Source organism: Cupressus sempervirens, chromosome 6 (genome assembly GCF_028749045.1).
Source record: "Cupressus sempervirens isolate cs-2001-9-10 chromosome 6, ASM2874904v1, whole genome shotgun sequence".
Lineage (NCBI taxonomy): Eukaryota > Viridiplantae > Streptophyta > Pinopsida > Cupressales > Cupressaceae > Cupressus > Cupressus sempervirens.
Genome location: NC_143123.1, coordinates 237,886,016 through 237,901,741, shown reverse-complemented (window position 1 = coordinate 237,901,741; position 15,726 = coordinate 237,886,016). Strand labels below are relative to the sequence as shown.

Sequence of the window (15,726 nt, the reverse complement as noted above, 5' to 3'; positions counted from 1 at the left end):
TTTTTGATATATTTATTTTGGTAGATTTTAAATTAGTTTTTTTTAAATTTTTTAAAATGATTTTATTCATATATTTAAGCTAATAGACTTTAAATTAATAAGTAGTAGATATTTTTTCATAATAAGTTAAATTGTGATATTGTTACAAGGGTTTAACTATGTAGTTTTTGAGTCAAACTCATTGACTTGTGTTTAATGAGTAGTGATTTACAAGAATCTATCTCTCATGATAATAAATAGAACACTTAGCAGTCATTGGATCTAGGTGATGCTCAGAGATGTGAACCACCGAGACTTCCCTTAGTTTAGTTTTTAGTTTTTATAATTATTTCAGTTTATATATTTTGCTCCACTCTATACGTGTTATTATTTTCTTATTAGTTTTTCATAAGAGATTTTTATGAAAATATTTTTTAGATGATAACTTATTAGTATATGATAAATTAAATAAATAAATATTATTTATTTGATTTATTGCAAAATTAACTTTTATTTTACTTAAAGTAAACATCTATCGACTCATTGTTGCAAGCACACAAGCTTACGAATGCTAGTACTAACTACTTCCTAAGTTTACTGGAGAATGTAGGACATTCTTATTCATATAAATATTAGAAACATCCATGAACCAATAGAACTAATCGTTAATCTCTCAGGCATAATAAGAAATGAACTCTTACATGACATTGGGCAGGCATGTAAACTCCATAAGAAAGAACGAAAATGAACTAAATATTTAGGTGGAGTCAACTCTAGTCTATGCATTGGAAAAGTTTTCCAGCCGCATGATGAAACACAATTTTCTAGTACGAAGGAATCACGGGCCGTTATATTATTGAAACGAATCACGAGCTTATCTGAGAGTCGAATACATTGCATTCCAATTTACATGCAATAACAGCTCATCCATTCAGCGTATTGCCGATCTGAAAGTGGACTTCACTTACACATCCGAAGGGAAAATAAAGCTTATAAAAGCATGTGTCATACCAGAGAAACAGAAATTAATTTCTTTCTCAATTTATCGTTAAACATGACGATGGTTTTTTCACAACTTCTGGTTTAACTTAACTATGCTTTTTTCATACCTTTTGTTAAAATTTCACAACTCGTAGTTAAACTCGTCGATGCTTTTTCACTCTTTGGCTCGTCTGAATATTCTAAGATTTTGTTTAATTAATACTCACCACAATATCTAGATGGAACAGATCGGCAATAACGCAATTACTTTCACAATCTCCAGTTACAAGGATGCAGACGACCTGTTTGACAAAATGTTCCTACCATGATTTGATAAATGCTCATATTTTAGCCGGAGTTCCATAATTGATTAACGAAAATAAATACATAAAAACTTATTCAACTGCCTGTTTTAAAATAATAATAATAATAACTTCAATTGTTTTGCTTACCTTGTGCGCTCCGATCTTCCCAATTTTTCCCGTAATTGTAATGGGTTGAACGCCGCTTAGTAGAAACGACCAGCTAACTGTACATATGAGATTTGGGTAGTTAAAAGGGAATTTTTCTTTTCCCTAAGATTTTGTTACTGTGTGGTGTGTCAGAAGATTCCTTTGTGTGATGGGAAAACCAATTGGCTGCATTAGACAGAGACGATGCGGGATCAGCAATGGCAGACAGTAAGGACATTGCCAAGGTTTTGCTGAGTCCTCGGATCTTAAGTCCCAGAAACAGGTTTTTCAGTTCGTCCTCCAGGCGTTTGGTTGATGCAGATTCAATTAATGTATTTGACTATTTTAGAACAGGGATGAACAAGGCTTTAACCAATGCAGATGACTGTGAGACAACAATGGAGGATGATTGTGAGGGTGAAGGTTGTAGAAAGAGGCCTTTTAGGATTCTGGAGATGTTTTTCATCGGTATTCTCATTGGTTTTGTAATTAGGAATATAGTTACGGGGGTGAAGAAGCTCGCGGCTAGGAAATTCACTAGACATTTTCTTGTATTAATTCTTGTGGCACTAACCATTGGATTGCTGTTTGTGAAGTTAGGCTCTATTCTATGGGTTGGACATCACTCTGAACAGGTATGCATTTTTAAATTCTCTTTATGACAGATTTGACCAATCTGGTTGGTAAATTTGTGTTTCTATTGAAATTCCTATCTAGATTGTCATGCTTAGAACATGGCTTGGGTTACAAGATACAAATGTGGGTTTTCTAGCTTGGTCTATCGGGCTTCAATTGCTTGATCAGCATGGCAATTGCTTTCCCCTGCCACTAGATATCATGTTGCCTGTATTGCATCCTTCTATATCTCGCTACATTGTGATTCGGGTATCTAATTTTGAATGACATAAAAATGGCGGCCACGATGAACACTGAAAACCTATTTAACCTATGGAGCTGAAAAAAAACAGGAGCTGCGGATTATTTATTCCCATGCAAGTGATAACTAACAATGAAAGCAAATTTACTTTGAGGGTCTGACCCTGTATCCAAGTGCTCTAAGTAATGTATTCCCTGCATCCTTTCGTGCTTTGACCCCAACTTTCCATAGAGAGAAAGGGTTCTCACTAATCTGGTGGCTTCGTAGACCCCTAAAATGCCCCGGGAAGTATAGACATCCTAGGTAAGATGTATGGAGATGTACCTGGACTGGAATCTGTTGTTTCTGGCTCACCATATTCATTATGATATTTTGGTACGTTCGGGTTTTCTTTCTTCAATCTTATCACCCCTTCCATTTTGTTGGCCTCCAAAAGCCATTGTTATCCACTGAAACTCTGATCGCGGCATTGATCGTGGAATTTCTTTCCAAAGCAAAACCCACATTTTCACAATCCATCATTTTCTTAACAAAATATTATATTGTTATTTAGCATTATGTTTTCTATATAAACTTAGACCCTGACCTATTAAATAACTCTGCAAAATCTTCGTATATGTTCTATTATCCCTTGATGTTTTATGAGTAGAGATAAACTTCCAGGAACCATCATTGATTCATTACCCTCTAAATACATATAAAAACTCAAGTTTAGGTTATTTTTTCATGTGAGGCGGTGGGCTAAATCAGCTTTTCCAGGATTTATGATTACTTCTAGTTTTTATCTTAAATATTGAAAAGTAGAGATAAACTTCCAGGAACCATCATTGATTCATTACCCTCTAAATACATATAATAGGTTATGGCGGTGGGCTAAATCAGCTTTTCCAGGATTTATGATTACTTCTAGTTTTTATCTTAAATATTGAAAATCGGATTCAGGGTTCAATATCAATGGGTTTGGCTGATCTAAACGTCTGGATCAGGCATTCTTTTTCTTTTGGTTGAAAGCTGGACCTACATAAAGTTTTGAAGTAACATTCTCCACTCCTGGACATGTTACTACATGCGCACATATCCTTCATGATACAGAGATTTTCTTTTTGCAGAGTCAGCAATTTCAACTTGTGCGACTCTTTTAATGGACGTATCTCCTTATCATTACACCACAACCCTTTGAACTATAATTGTCTGCATTCTTCAAGCATTACTGAATATCAATGTCACTAAATTTCTACAATCTATAAGTTAAACTGTTTTTTTTTCTTTTAGATTTGATTGTGTAAGTTGTTTTAACATCAACATTTTGAGTCATGCTCTGTCTTCTAGCAGAGAAAGCTTTAAATACTGATAATATTGATCCTACAAAAACATACACAATCAAATCTAAAAGTAGACAGCAGCACGGACTAACTTTATTATATTCCTTGCAAAGGACCACTATCATGTCATGGCATAGTGCCCTGTCATAGACAAGGTTTGTACTTTAATAGGACTGAAGATTGCTTGACAAGTACTTTCTTGTCATCTTAGTCTGTTTTATTGTTGTTGTTGTTTTGTCGGTGACCGAGGGTACCGCACAATCCAGCCCAGTGCTCATTTTGAGGGGAGATTAATCTGTTGGGGTGTGGGGTCATAGACAAGGTTTGTACTTCAATAGGACTGAAGATTGCTTGACAAGTATGCTCTTGTCATCTTAGTCTGTTTTATTGTTGTTGTTGTTTTGTTGGTGACCGAGGGTACCCCAAAATCCAGCCCAGTGCTCATTCTGAAGCGAGATTAATCTGTTGGGGTGTGGGGTCATAGACAAGGTTTGTACTTTTATAGGACTGAAGATTGCTTGACAAGTACATTCTTGTCATCTTAGTCTGTTTTATTGTTGTTGTTTTGTTGGTGACAGGATACCCCACAATCCCCACAATCCTGCCTAGTGCTCATTTTGAGGCAAGATTAATCTGTTGGGGTGTCGGTAAGGGCCTGTACATTCCACATATCATTTAGACACCGGCTTTGGGGAATTGAACTTGAGATCAATAAAGAGCAAATTCACTGCCCAAGCCAATTCACCTACCCGTTGCAGGCTGTCATCTTAATTCTTTGATTTTGTTTCTTCTATTATAAATTAACATTGGGATTATTAGGGTTCAGTCTCAGTAGGTTAAACATTTCGTTCAAGCACAACTTCTGCCAAATCCATCATTTTTTGCTATGACAAGCAAGAGATATTGTAGGAAGATCAGCCATAAATTAAAATATTGGGGCTACTTCTTTTTCAAATAATCTATATTATACTACTTTTACCTAGAATATTTCTTATAAGTAATGCTCAAAGTCATAGTAAATATATCTGGCTAGGTTTTTTTCCTTCTAATATTATGTCAGGCAGCAGGATTTCGTACTTGTTCGATTTTGTGATATACTTGATAATTTTGAAGTATTGTGGGTCTGATTTATCGCCTTTTAGTTTTATCTTTGCCTTTAATCGTCTTATTTCATTCATATATAATTTCGTCTTCTAAATGTTTATAGATATTTTAAGCCTTAGGATTCTGATTCTGAAGGACGGCACATATGTTCTGTCATGGAAGCGTTGTCTCCAGGAGTTTGTGTTGTCGAATTTATAGTCAAACTGATTTTTCTGCAATCACTTGAAACCATAGATACACTATTGGCAGAGTACTCTCTGAGTTATAAAAGATGTTAAGTTTTCTGGCTTGGCAAGTTTTTGTTGGCAGTGGGCAAGCATCTCTTGTGGAGTTTGTGTCATGGCTTAATCACCATCTGTGGTTCTACAAGACTATTGGTTGTATCGGGTATTGATAGGTCAATTTAGGTCGATCTTTTGGTGCAACAACAACCATGTCCTTTCTAACAATTGGTATCAGAGCTTGGTCACAAGTTTGAATCCTGCATGCCATGGCGAAAAATGTTTGGAGGGGGGATAATCGTCAGCCTCCTCATGGGTTTTGTAACATGGCTTAATCGCCTCATATGATTCTATAAGACTATTGGTTGTATCAAGCATTGAAAGGTCAATTTAGGTTGATCTTTTGGTGCAACGGCAACACTATACTTTCTAACAGTTTTACGACTTTTATTGACACCAAAAACTAGCCAATTTTTTTTTGCAAAAACTTGTCGAGTTTTTGCCAAAAGCTCAGCAAGTTTTAGTTAAAAACTTGGTCATAATTTTATAATAACACTCAAACAAAAAAATGGCCCAAATTAATTTCCTTTCTTATTTCTTAACTTGTATTTTGCTAAGAGGGGGAGAATAGTCTTCCCAATAATTGCAAACTGATTTCTATTGTTTTGAAGCAGATTTGAGGTGCTTTTTGAGAAAGGTGAATGACAAGCTATGGTGAAGGGGAATGAATTTGGTTTCACACTAAATAACATTGAGTTGAATGAGTTGTCAATGCTACTGCTAGGAGAAGCTAGAGGTAGAGCTTATCTAGGATGAAGGGCATGCTACAAACTAAGTCAGACATACCAAGCGAGGAGGCACAGTCATGCCAGTGCAATTTCTAGGACTAGACCCTCTAGTTCTACCTCTCCCTTAGTTTTTACTAGAGATGGGAAGAGGAAGATTTAATTGTAATGATATATTTAGTTTTATTCTACATAAATTATTTACTCTTTGCTTCCAGCCATCAGCATTCGTCACAAGAATGCAATTTTGTACCCACTTTATTTTTAAATATATCTAGACAAAGCTTGTTTTTTTTGTTCTTATTTATTGGCTCATTGGATGCATCTTCTTATTGAATTTTGTAGAAAAAAGAAATATTTTGAATTATATTTAAACAATTTTTCAAGTTCCCGATTTTTTATCGAAAACTGACCGAATTTTCCCTGAATTTTATTTTTAGGCCTTGACGAGTTTTTTGCTTTGATAAGTTTTCCAACTATACTTGAAACTAAACTACCATACGTTTGACAACCATATAAAGCTTTATATTAGTTATTTACATGAGATTTATGGCACAAGATCTGAAGGTACATATGATTTTAGCTATCCAGTTAGGATGTAAGTTTAAGCGACTGAAAAAGTTTTATATTATTTTGTAAATAAGATTTATGGCACAAGATCTGACGCTGCATATGATTTGATCTATCTATGAAGATGTTAGGTGAGCTTTTGGATTAAAACTATGTGAGTGTCTTTTTAATTTCCACCCAAACATTTGAATCACAAACATTGATGCAAAAGAAACTTTTACAGGTTAGTCAAAAAGCTTGCTAAGCAAGATCCAAAGGATTTTTAAAAAATTCTTTCACCACTCAAATAGAGATAAATATCAACTTCTCTTGACATGGCATGCGTTTTCTTATCATTCATTGCCTAGCTTCATTATACAATTTATGATAAAAGAAAGTCACTTCTTTTCGCTATTTTATTTTGTAGATTCTTCCACTCGACACAATCCTGAAACCTATTGGGGATGCTACTGTAAATAGAGTTTTAGCAGAGGATTCTCAACATGTTGCAACCACGTATGGATCTTCCATTCTGATTGAGGCCGTTGATTCTTCTGAAGTCTTGCACGTAAGTAACTCAACAAGAAAGGAATCAATGTCAATATGGAACATGAATATGAATTGCAATTCTTTTTTCTAAAAATAATTGACGTTATATTTCATTTAAAATTTAATAATATCAGTGTTTGGATCCAGGAAAATACTGTAAGCAGTGGACTCTGGTCTAGGCCAGATAGCAAGCACTTCTTCCAATGCATAGATCGTCCTCAACATTCAAGGCGTACGTCAACACTTACCTAGAAAAACTCCTGAATTGGATGCTAAACTATATTTAATATTTGTGAAGGGAATCAATAAAACATTTTTCATTGACTAAATTGCGCTAAAATTCCCAACTGGCCCAGGAGAGAAGCACAATGGATATCTTCTTGTGAATGCTAATGGGGGATTGAATCAGATGCGCACAGGGGTAAGTAATTTTAAATACAACAGGCATGAATATTTTTGGTCCTCACTTCTTCTGTATTAAACTTAGTGTGCACTCTTGTATACTTACGCTACACTTCTCAACCTGCAGATCTGCGATATGGTTGCCATTGCAAGAATCATGAATGCTGTGCTTGTTATACCAAAGTTAGATCACAGCTCTTTCTGGGATGATCCAAGGTATTTATATATTTATTATTTTATTTTAATGAGTCTGCACCTCACAAATTCTAAAAAATATTGCACCTATTTTAAAATTCTTAATATGTTTCTTCACATTGGAAAGCTTTTTGATGCTGCAGCGAGTTTAAGGACATATTTGATGTTCAGCATTTCATTGAAACATTGAAGGAGGATGTACAAATTGTTGATTCCTTACCAAAATCCCTCGAGAATGTTGGTTCTCTGAAGAAGGCTCCCATCTCGTGGTCAAAAGTGAGCCATCGTTCCGCTATAATAAAAGATGTGATTTCTTCCATTGTGAATCTTGAATTTGCATATTGTATAACTTCTTAGTACATTGGAGATAAATGGCCAACGTTTCTGTAACCTTTGTGCTTTACAGGCTTCATTCTACAAGGATGAGATGCTTCCTCTGCTTAAACTTCACAAAGTATTGTTTTTTACGCATACTGATTCTCGTCTTGCCAACAATGATCTCCCCAATTCAATTCAGAAACTCCGTTGCCGTGCCAATTACCAGGCACTGAAGTTTGCTGAACCTATTCAGAGCCTGTCTCGCACTCTTCTTGGTAGAATCCAGAGCGAGTCGCCATTCATTGCCTTGCATTTAAGGTATCTAGATGCAATTTAAGTTGAGAGGATGTGCTTTTATTTTTCTTCTTTTTTGCAGCAGGTCAATAAAGTCTCAGCAATAAAACCCTTTTTCGCAATGTGATTTTGAATCTAGGTATGAAAAAGACATGCTAGCATTTACAGGATGTGCACATGGATTGTCATCAAAGGAAGAAGAGGAACTCAGGCAAATGCGGTTTGCAGTTGATCACTGGAAAGAAAAGGAAATTGATGGGGAACAAAGACGTATACAGGGAGGTTGTCCATTGACTCCTCATGAGACTGGCCTTTTTCTAAAGGCTTTAGGCTATCCCTCTTCAACTAACATATACATAGTAGCAGGCGAACTTTATGGGAACGGCAGTATGGAAACCCTGAAGAAGTATTTTCCAAATGTTTATACTCATTTAAGTTTGGCTAATGAGGAAGAACTAAAACCTCTTAAACAATACCAAAACAGATTAGCTGGTTTGGATTACATCATGGCTTTAGAGAGTGATGCATTTGTTCCCACCTATGATGGAAACATGGCCAAAGCTGTTCAAGGACACAGGCGGTTTGAAGGATTTAGGAAGACAATCAGCCCCGACAGGTTTGCTGGAAAGAAATATCTAGCTAGCTTTATTTCAATTGCCAACCACTTTTTACTTCAAATTTCAAACTTAACTTTTTAGGGTTCAAGTTTCCAACTAATGTCTTCATCTTTTTCCTATTGCAGACAAAATTTAGTAAGGTTGATAGATGAGTATGAGTCGAGAAGTATTACATGGGAGATCTTTGTGCGGCAGGTTAGGGAACTCCATGCTCATAGAATGGGAGCTCCATATAGTCGAGAAGCCGGAGAGTTTCCTAAAACAGAGGAATATTTCTATGCAAATCCTTTCCCGGGTTGCATTTGTCAGAAAAAGCAATTGCCCAGGCGAGTGTTGAATAAACAATTGTGAATACAGTATGATTCAGCTTGAGACTGGCTTAGGTAATCCCATGCAAGTTACGTATTTTCCCCTGGAATTCTTCTCTACACTTAATAGGTTCTAGCTTTGGCATGTAGATTGGAATTCCTTGAGATATAGGCTAAAATCTTTATCATTCTTTCCCCATTAAAAAATAATGTGCAGCCTTTCATATATTTACACATGCAAATATTTTAGTTCTGTTGGTTTTGGGCAAGCACGCTCGATGATTAAGTAGATGATGTTCATAGTATCAAAGATCCCACAAAGGGACAATCCATGAAGGAAGCTTTTTAATGTACAAACATGATATTTTCCACTTTTGGAGAAAACAAGTTGTGTTAGAATTCACATGTCTCTTCACTTGCCCTTGTTCATTCATTTGAATTGCATGGTTATTGGCAGTTGTGTAGTTTACTGAATCATATATCAATTCGGACATTGAGGAGGCACTAGGGGAGAGGATCCAGTACTTAAACACGTTCCAATGGTTGTGACAGTAGTTGTTAACTTAATACCCACACTTGTTGATTTAATATCCAACATTTTTGACAAGATTGTACCAATAGATGTGACTTTAAAGTTGTTCTTATTAATGATGATTACCCATAAGTGAATGAAAAGTGTCCATTTTCCCAAAAAACAACCAATAGTGTGATGCCACATCAGCTGCACAAGTATGGGGGTCTCCAATGCACTATGATTGGTCTCACTTTTTTTTTTGGGTTGTTTTGGACACTTTGAGAAAAAGCATGTTGATGTGGCATCATATTTGATGATGTGGCTCTGAAACTTTAGTTATAAGCAGGGGACTTGCCAAGTAAGCTACTATCAAAAAATGAGAGTGATTTGAAATTTCCACATAAGATTTTGAGAAGCGCGAAGTTAGGGTGCACAACTACTGGGTCCTCTCCCCTACCTACTTTGCACTTTATGATTTTCACATTTTATAGTAAGGCCATCGCCATATAGCCAGGTCAATTGAATTAGCATTTTTCATTCTTAGGCACGAAGATTTTAAAAAATAAAAAATTAAACCATACTATGTCTTATGTTTAAAGGTTGAGTTTATTATAAAATTTTCAGGATACAAGCAACATTTATTCAATTCTGAGTGTTGTTTGAGAAAAAAGAGAACAATAACAAAAAAAAATGAAAAGATGATGCTCTTACAAGAAATAAATCTTTCTAGTTTATATTGTAGAATCAATAAAACTTAATATTAAATCTTTTTACTTTATATCTTAAAACCAATAACAATCAATATTTAATTATAAAATGTAAAAAAATCAACATTACCAAATTAATTATCAACTAGGAAGAATAGAAACTAAAGCTACAACACTATTATTGGATACTTTAAAAAGGATTACATTGCACTTATTTAAGAGGGCTCAAAAACCTCAAAATTTGGCTAAGACAGTATTGAAAATATAGTGTTTCTCAAAAATCCTTTTATTTTAGGAGAAACATTAAAGGTGGGTGAGCTTTCTCTTTTTAGAGCAATTTAAAAATCAGAATAGTTATTAAAACTACAATAAGCACCTATTTTCGGTTGAAATGACTTTTTTATAACTAGCGCGAACCATTCAATCTCTATGCAACCGTCTTTTATGTGTAGCCATATTGTACTCAAATATTAACAGTTAAAGAGTTATGAATTTTATTACTAAGTCGAACCTATGAGACATTTTTGTACCTCCTAACTTTTGTCCCCAATTGCCCATCCCCAAAAAAGTCCACCATATTCATATTGATCGAGCTTTCATTTCCTTTGCATACTATACAAATGGTTCTTGTGTTCCCCTTGTACCACCTAAAACCCTAATTTCACCATTATACTTGTCAAGCCCATTATTCATCTCAAAAAGATGAACAGTTTTCACAATCCATTAGTCATATCTCCTCGTCGGGCCCTGACCTCGGCTAGTTCTAATTTTTATCACGAAGAATGGTTACGGCTACTCACCATCCATTAACGTACGCGTTTAGCAATCACTCACAGGCTAGCAATCTCCTTTTTTCAAAATTAAAAGATTACTTATACTACCATCTGAGACATGGCATAATCCTCAACCATTTGAGCATGAGAAAATAACTTTGAAGTGGAAATGGTGGTGATTTCTATTGTGTTTCCACAGTTAGAAATCTTATTCTTTTGATATATCAGTCATCTTACTACTACTTGCACCCAGTAGCTCGAAGATTCAATGGCTTTAGTTCATGGCCATTGCATGGCAAGGTTTCCATATTCCTGACAATCATAAAACCCCCCTTAAATATTGGGAAGTGAGGTTTCATCGTCACTGTGTACCTAATAGGCTCTTGAACAAGTTTATTGTGCTGCAAGGCGGTATAAGGAGAAACCAAACACATTTGCACTTCGCGCTATGTACTCCAAGCTTCAAATAACAACTATATGAAAGAAAAAAATCAAATGGAAAGAAAACTTGTTATAATTATGTATGTAAAGAAAAAATAAAAAGAAAATGGAAGTCATTACAATAGATAGGAAGTTAAATGGTAAGGTTGAAATAACAAAGTTCCAAATGTTAGGACTTGAAAAATAGGGCTGAAATAATATGTCGAAATAGTGGGAGTCAAAATAATAGGGCTGAAATAATAAGCTAAAATAGTGGAACTCGAAAAATAGGGCCAAAGTGATAGGTCCAAAAAAATATGGCTGAAATAATAGGTTCAAAATAATAGGACCCAAAATAAGAGCAGGTCTCCATGCGGTTGCTAAGCTTATTTTAGCTATCAGTGGGTGCTGAAATTTTATAGGGCGAAAATTGTGGAGGTAATGGCCCCATGATCATTATATTTTGGTGCTTGTTTTTTAAGTAGCCATCATAAATAGAATGTTTGAATTAAATTACTCATAATAAATTTTAAAATTAAAACTTGAGAAAAACTAGAAGGAAAAATAAGAGGGAAATCAATTTATGGTGTCATGTGTGATTTTGTGCTATTTTTTCTCAATAAACACTTATTGCTTATTTCAACCCCACTCTTTTTACCCAACTTATTTTTCATTTATAAACAGTAGTTGGTCCACAAAAATAGGAAAAGATTTCAAAATATCATTTCCCTCTAATTAAATATTTGCATGGGAACACTCCCAGTACTTAAAATTAAGCAAAATTTGCCTTTAAGCGGGCATGGGGACATTGGATAATAAGCTTGAAATAAAAGATCAAAATATGAAACAATTTTTTTTTTAAATATACTTTTCTTTTTATGAAAGATTCAGACCTGCGAGCTAGCCCAGGAAGGTATGAAGCCTGCGAACTACCATCCAGCTAAGGTCACCACATAATTGTTTTAGGAACCCAATACGGGCCCAATTGTGCCTGAAAACCTATTTGGCTTACAGCCAAGGATTGAGGGGCATCCACATCATCAAAATCACCCGAGATGCAATCCCAACCTCATCCCTTATGATGTCGGAGCCTTGCACTCAACAAGACTTGATCCCCAATGGGCTCTTTGTGAGCCATTCAACTTCAAGTCAATAGACCATGGACTCATTGACTTTAAATATACTTTTGCATGCACATTCATGGTTTTTTTGTGGGGAATAGGGGGTTATGAAACAAATTCATGGAATGTCAAGAGACATCCATTGAGGGATATGAGGAGTCTTTCACAAGTTATAAAACAACTCTTAACTTTATTTTCATTTTGTGTTTTTGCATGGAGGAAGAGGTGGAGAGTTTTTGAAGAGCAGATTTGATGCAAGGAGAGATGGAAAGCTAGGGCTAGAGGCACACCCAACTATCCAATCACCTTGCTAAAAAAATACAATAAAAGAAAACAATACAAAGAACAACACCAAGGGGAGAGAGAACAACAATACTTTATTCATTCATCCAATTATCAACATGCATGCCCTATTGTAAGGCTTTCTAGGCTATGGCCAATAGAAAGATTCAACTTCAAGAACCACGATCCAACTCTAAACGTTCTCTTCCAGGATCATCTGCTCCAAACTCTCTAAGTGATGCCTAACCTAAACCTAAACACCCTTATTTATTCTTGCCAAAATGACTTACAAAAGATTCTAGATTATTACACGATAGAAGGTCGGCCTTAAAACACTACACACATCCCAAGACAAGATCCTTACATTAAATTCACAATCTAAATTAAATACTCAAGTTGGCTCAAACTAAGAACCAATCACAGAAAAGCTTAGTCAAAGAAGGACCCGAACATCAACACACATCAGGTTCACTCGACACATGAAGGAACACTTTGTTGGACTAACTGTTAGCTTTCCCCTTTGGGATTCATGACATGGCTTAACCGCCTCCTATGTTTTATAAGTCTAGTGGTTGTATCGGGCATTAACTGGTCGATCTTTTTGTGCAATGGCAACTCTAGCTTGTAACAAGTGGTATTAGAGCTTGGCCACAGGTTTGAATATCCTCAGGTAATGCTAAGGGGGAAATTGTTGGACTAATCGCCAGCCTTCCCTTCGGGATTTCTAACATGGCTTAACCACCTCCTATGTTCTATAAGTTTAGTGGTTGTATTGGGCATTAACAAGTCAATCTTTTGGTGCAATGACAACTCTATCTTGTAACACACTTGACCACCAAAGCACTCAGTCAATACTGATCAACTCGGCCAACACTGAACAACTTAGCAACAACTGTAGCTCAATAGACATTGGATCTTGGCACTAATAGGCAGAATGAATCAAAGATGAGCAGGATAGAAAGGCAACCTAGGATGCTCCTGTATCAAACAACCAAGGTTGAAATAAAGGATTCTCCTGAATCATTGAGATGTCACAACTTGAGTTGAATCCAACTCAGATTGAGAAATCCATGTAGCATCTTCAACTGGTTTGTTCTTCCACCTCACTAAATACTCATAGTAATCTTTTCATCATGTACTTTTACCAACTCTCTAATCCAATATATGTTTAACATCTTCAATATGCTTCTTAGGAAAATCATCTAGTACAACAACTTCATCATCTGATTCATCAATACTTATGTAAATAAGCAACATTGAATATAGGAGATATATCCATGTCATCAAGTAACTCAACTTCATAAGCATTACCATTTTCAAACTTCCTCAAGATCTTACAAGGTCCAAATTCTTCATTTTCAACTTATCATACGTTCCAACAAGAAATTTGTCTTTCTTCAAATGAACCATCATCTCATCACCAACTTCAAAAATATGATGTCTCCTAGACTTATCAACATTCTATGTATACTTTTGATCACTTTGTTCCAACCTCAACTTCACTTCCTCATGCAAATACTTCCCCTTCAGCACTTTTCTTCTCCTCATTAACAACATTCGTCAAATCTGATACTTGTCTAGGTTGCATTCCAGTAACAATCTCAAAATGTGTTTTCCCTGTACTCCTATTTACAGAATTGTTATATGCAAACTCAGCTTGTGCCAATACTATATCTCAATTACTCAGTTTATCTCCAACTAAACATCTCAACAAATTACCCAAGCTTCTATTCACAACCTCTGTCTATCCATCTGTCTTCGGATGGAATGTAGAACTAAACTTTAATTCAATATCCATCTTCTTCTACAAAATCTTCTAGAAATAACAACCAAATTTGTTGTCTCTAATAGAAATAAGACTTCTCAGCAATCCATGCAATCTAACAATCTCTTTGAAGAAAATCATAGCAACATGCATAGCATTTGATGTCTTGTTACATGGTATGAAATGTGTCATCTTAGAAAATCTATCCACAATAACAAATATGAAATCATACCTCTTGTTGTCTTAGGTAATCCAAGAACAAAATCCATACTGATGTCACTCCAAGGTTTCTTAGGAATAGAAATAGGTGTATATAATCTAGTATTCTGACTTACTCCTTTTGCAACTTGACAAATTCCATAGCTCCTAAAAATATTATGAGCATCTTTATACATCGGTGCCAATAATACTTCTCCTTAAGCAAACTTAGTGTCTTATCAATGCCAAAATGCCCAGCCAATCCACCACAATGTTTTTCCTTATTCAAATTAACTCTCATAGAACTTCTTGGTATACACAACTGAATTCCTTTGAACAACATACCTTCTTGAATCAAATAGTCATCATACTTACTTAGTTGATCTGATACATTTGGTGCTCTGCACTCTCTCCACACCTCAAAAAAAGCAGGGTCAGTATCATACAATGCCTTCATCTCATCAAAACCAAGAACTTCAACCTTCAACTTGGTCAACAAAGAATGTCTTTTGCTCAATCCATCTACAACTTGGTTAATGACTCCACTCTTATGCTTGGTCACAAATGTGAAACTCTGCAAATATTCAACCCACTTCATATGTCTCTGAGTCAACTTATGTTGACTTCCCAAATACTATAGAACTTTATGATTAGTGTACAACACAAACTCCTTAGGAATAAAATAATGTGTCCACTTCTTTAGGGATTGAACAATAGCATAAAACTCTTGATAATACATAGAATACTTCTTTTTAGCATCATTCAACTTCTCACTAAAGAAAACAACAAGTCTACCTTCTTGACTCAATGCAGCTCCTTTTGCACTACCACTTGCATCACATTCAACTTGAAATACATTATTAAAATTAAGCAAAGCTAATATAGGTAACTCAACAACCTTTTGTTTCAAAATTTCAAAACTTTTATCAACTCCATGTGTCCACTTGAAATCATTTTTATGCCCTCTCATAGTCTCAGTCATAACATTACAAA

The 15,726-nt window shown here is 35.3% G+C and overlaps 1 protein-coding gene across 2 annotated transcripts; it reads left to right on the top strand.

The window, feature by feature from the left end:
- Positions 1 to 768: 768 nt before the first annotated feature.
- On the top strand, positions 769 to 9,356 carry LOC149552129 (O-fucosyltransferase 19-like). 2 transcript variants are annotated; one of them, XM_089787613.1, is made up of 9 exons: positions 769 to 1,060; positions 6,698 to 6,838; positions 6,967 to 7,051; positions 7,176 to 7,240; positions 7,349 to 7,437; positions 7,560 to 7,692; positions 7,823 to 8,052; positions 8,168 to 8,644; positions 8,771 to 9,356. In XM_089787613.1, the coding sequence occupies exons 1-9, from the start codon at positions 980 to 982 to the stop codon at positions 8,994 to 8,996; spliced, it is 1,527 nt and encodes a 508-aa protein (XP_089643739.1). In that variant the 5' UTR covers positions 769 to 979; the 3' UTR covers positions 8,997 to 9,356. The 2 variants fall into 2 exon arrangements, with proteins under 2 accessions (XP_089643739.1, XP_089643738.1); XM_089787612.1 differs by having other exon boundaries at positions 860 to 2,047.
- The last annotated feature ends 6,370 nt before the right edge of the window (positions 9,357 to 15,726 follow it).

Excerpts from the sequence above, each read along its gene's own strand:
- LOC149552129 (XM_089787612.1), top strand. The coding sequence starts at position 1,631 with ATGGCAGACAGTAAGGACATTGCCAAGGTTTTGCTGAGTCCTCGGATC. Across the intron at positions 6,839-6,966 it reads ATTCTTCTGAAGTCTTGCAC|GAAAATACTGTAAGCAGTGG; the intron begins GTAAGTAACTCA and ends GTTTGGATCCAG. Across the intron at positions 7,693-7,822 it reads CTCCCATCTCGTGGTCAAAA|GCTTCATTCTACAAGGATGA; the intron begins GTGAGCCATCGT and ends TGTGCTTTACAG.